This window comes from Epinephelus moara, chromosome 4 (genome assembly GCF_006386435.1).
Source record: "Epinephelus moara isolate mb chromosome 4, YSFRI_EMoa_1.0, whole genome shotgun sequence".
In the NCBI taxonomy this organism is placed as follows: domain Eukaryota; kingdom Metazoa; phylum Chordata; class Actinopteri; order Perciformes; family Serranidae; genus Epinephelus; species Epinephelus moara.
This window is the reverse complement of record NC_065509.1, coordinates 41,923,594-41,927,687: the sequence shown is the minus strand read 5'-3', so window position 1 is coordinate 41,927,687 and position 4,094 is coordinate 41,923,594. Positions and strand designations below refer to the sequence as shown.

The following is a 4,094-nucleotide window of genomic DNA, read 5'->3' as shown; positions in this document are numbered from 1 at the left end:
TCTCTTACAGACAGACAGACAGACAGACAGACAGTCAGACAGACAGACAGGTGTAGTTGTCTGCTACAGACAGACAGACAGACAGACAGACAGAGAGACAGACAGGTGTAGGTGTCTCTTACCGTCCCTGTGCAGACTGTGAGTATCCATGAAAGTATCTGAAGCGTGCGTACAGATAGAGCAGCCCACAGACTGAAGACACACCTGCAACACAGACAGTGACATGAGCTGAAGACTGTGTGTGTGTGTGTGTGTGTGTGTGTGTGTGTGTGTGCGTGTGTGTGTGAGACGGTCACCTTGGCTGAAGAAGACTCCAGACGTCCACAGGACGGTGATGAAGATGGGGAAATACTCTGAACAGTTGGCTCTGACACACAGAAGGAGACAGGAGTTCATGTGTTCATTCAGAGTGAAGTGGTGAGGAAGACATTACAGGACAGACGTTCTCACAGGGAGCGACAGTTCTCAGGTATTTGTACTAGTATTTCCATTTGATGTTACTTTATATTTTTACTTCACTGCATTTATTGACACCTATATTTACTTTTTACATTAAAAACAATGACATATATTAATATGATATGATGCAGTATTAATACTACTAATGTACTCAGTAATACACAAATGATTAAAATACTCTGACATGAATTTATTGGTGATAAAAACAGAAAATATAATCGTATATAATAATAAAACACTTTGGACAGAGACACTTTAATATTGTATACTTTTACTTTTGATACTTTTTTTGGTATTTTGCTCGAAATACTTTTACTTGTGTAACATTTTAAATGCAGGACTTTTACTTGTAGTGGAGTATTTTAGAACAAAGTATTTCTACTTTTTCTGAATTAAATCTGATTACTTCTTCCACTACTTAACAGCAACAGCAAACAGAGGTTGTTATAATAATATAATAATAATTTATTATCATTACTAAGAATATAATTCAATAAATGCAACCAACAAAAGTGAATTTTTATTATTATTAGTCATAATAAATGTAATAATACACATTATATATTTACATATATATATATGTAAATATAAATATACAATTATTGTTTTATTATTAAATTATTATTATTATTATTATTATTATTATTATTATCATTATTAAAAATATTATTAAATAAATACAATAAATAAAATGAAATAAAATATTTTATATACATATATACACATATATATATAATATATTATATTAAAATATAAATATATATAATTAATATATAATTACTATTTTATTATTATTTATTAAATATATCAAATTAAATAATAATAATACACAATATATATATATTTTTTTATTACTTAATTATTATTATTATCATTATTAAAAATATTATTAAATAAATACAATAAATAAAATGAAATAAAATATTTTATATACATATATACACATATATATATTATATTAAAATATATATAATTAATATATAATTATTATTTTATTATTTATTAAATATATCAAATTAAATAATAATAATAATAATAATAAACATATATTTTTTTTATTACTTAATTATTATTATTATCATTATTAAAAATATTATTAAATAAATACAATAAATAAAATGAAATAAAATATTTTATATATACACATATATTATATTATATTAAAATATAAATATATATAATTCATATATAATTATTATTCTATTACTATTATTTATTAAATATATCAAATTAAATACAATAATAATAATAATAATAATAATAATTATAATGATGATGAGTAAGTAAAATCCAAAGCACAGGATATAACACAAGCTAAAATTATTTAAACACTTACAACAAACATCACCAGTGAGAAGATAAAGGGATTTTTATGGGGAAAAAAATTAAACTAATAATCTAAATACATATATATTGGCACTGTAAAATGAAAATATGTAAATATGTCTCTAAATATTAAAATTTGTTTCCTGAGTTCAGAATCACTTTGGTCATTTTCTATATTAACAGAGAGAGAGAGGACAGTTTATGATACAACAATATGTCTCCAGTCTCTTTTTATCATATTAAACCAGATCAGTCCGTCTGCTCTGATTAAACTATTCTGATTTAAAGTCCACAAAGTAATTTTGAAAACAGCAAAAAAGAGGAAACTTGAACATCCAGTTTCATGATGCGTATGTGACGTCATGTCAGGTGGCTGAACCCTGGTTAACTGACAGAAATGTAATCAGTGACATTTTTAATGATCAGTTTCTTTGTTTAATCTCGTTTAACGTCAAATATTTAAGTTCCAGCTTTTCTCAGTGTGAAGATTTGAAGCTTTTCTTCTTCTATTGTTTTTTTTTTTTAACTCTAATATTTGAGTGTTTCACTGTAGCTGTGGGAACATGACACGGACACCATGTCCTTGTTTTCTCACACCACGAGTCTCCGTCCTCTCCTGCAGGGTCCAAGGTAAAAGTCTGGCTCCAAGTGGGTCAAATATTTGAGTATTATATCACACACACACACACACACACACACACACACACACACACACACACACACACACACACACACACTCTGGGCTAAACTGTAGTTGAGTTAGTTTTGTTACTGAGCTGCAGATTTTAATGAACTGTGGGAAAATAAATTCAGAACAAAACTGACTGAGCTCTGAAGACCCTCTCAAACTCTGGCGGTCCAGTGGTGGCGGGCGGAGACACTGAGTACTTCCTCCTGGCGTAGATCACCTGCAGAGAGAAATAGGCTGCGCGCACGCGCACACACACACACACACACACACACACACACACACACACACACACACACACACACAGGTTAAGTCCATCTACAGTATCAAATATCTAACTTCTCTCTTTGTGCATCAAAGTGTTATAAATCATATCTGATGTTTGTGTGTGTCAGACGTGGCTGATTAAACTAAACTCAGCAGCTGTGTGTTCAGATCAAAGGTCGGTGTGTGTTTGTAGTAAATGCAAAGTTGATTCATAAAAAGAGCTCATTGCTCATATGACAAAATGGAAGAGAGAGAAAAGAGAAAAGCTGAAGGCAGACGGGCTGATTATAAGAACACAAAAAAATACTAAAATAATTTAAAAAATAAAAATCAATTGGAAAAAAATAAAATCAATTAAATAAGACAAATTCAAACACTCTGAGCATCATTTAAAAGTATCTTCAAGAATATAAAACTGTGAGGACAGTCTGAAATACAACCAGCCTCCAGTCATCTCCCTCCACATTAAACCAGTCCACCCAGTCTCCTCTCACATTTCCCAGCATGCCCTCTTACCTTGCTCCAGGACGCCCAGCACGGTCACAGCACCGAGGCCGACTACGTCCTCCGACATCTCTGCAGCGGGACGGCGAGTCAGAACGACAGGCAGGAGGCAGACACACACTCACACACACACACCTGAGCACTGAAACACAGTCTGAGGGTACAGACAGGTAACACTGGCAGAGAGCACACCTGCAGGGGGGCGGGGCAAAGACTGAGAGTTAGCCAGGTGAGTGACCAGCCCACACAGGTGAGGTGGATGTTTCTGGACAAAGAATTTCTGCTTTTAAACATTAATAAAAGTTCTTGGATCAAAAATATTTTGTTGAAATCTTTTGTTAGAGACAACAAAGTAGATACTGTTGAAAGTCCAGTGTGTAGGATTTAGAGGGATGAATTATATATTATATATATAATAAATGTATAATATAATTGTATAAAATGTATTTAAGTCACCTAGCCGTTGTATCTCTCTCTTCAAAGCCAGACTCCACTGAGAAAAACAGTGATTTTACATTGCTGAACACAGGAGCTGCTGGTCGACTGCTGCCTCCATCAGCTGGTTAGTTTCTGTTATTGTTAGTTTGGTGAATCCAAATGAACCCTTTAAACACCAAAGTCACACAATGACACAAACTGACTAACCGACTGAAGCAGCAGTAGACCAGCAGCTCCTGTGTTCAGAGAGCTTAAATCACTGGTTTTGTCAATGGAGTCTGGTGACTGACGAGAGCAGAGATGGGGAACTGAAGCCGTTAACTGCTTTTCAATCAATCAATTCAATCAATTTTATTTATAAAGCCCAATATCACAAATCACAATTTGCCTCACAGGGCTTTACAGCATACGA

General features: G+C 32.6%; 1 protein-coding gene across 1 annotated transcript; it reads right to left on the bottom strand.

Moving 5' to 3' along the window:
• Positions 1–118: 118 nt before the first annotated feature.
• Positions 119–3,423, bottom strand: ltc4s (leukotriene C4 synthase). Its single transcript, XM_050042837.1, has 4 exons — positions 3,257–3,423; positions 2,611–2,710; positions 297–367; positions 119–204 (listed from the first exon to the last, which is right to left on the bottom strand). The coding sequence occupies exons 1-4, from the start codon at positions 3,312–3,314 to the stop codon at positions 119–121; spliced, it is 315 nt and encodes a 104-aa protein (XP_049898794.1). The 5' UTR covers positions 3,315–3,423.
• Between the last annotated feature and the right edge of the window lie 671 nt (positions 3,424–4,094).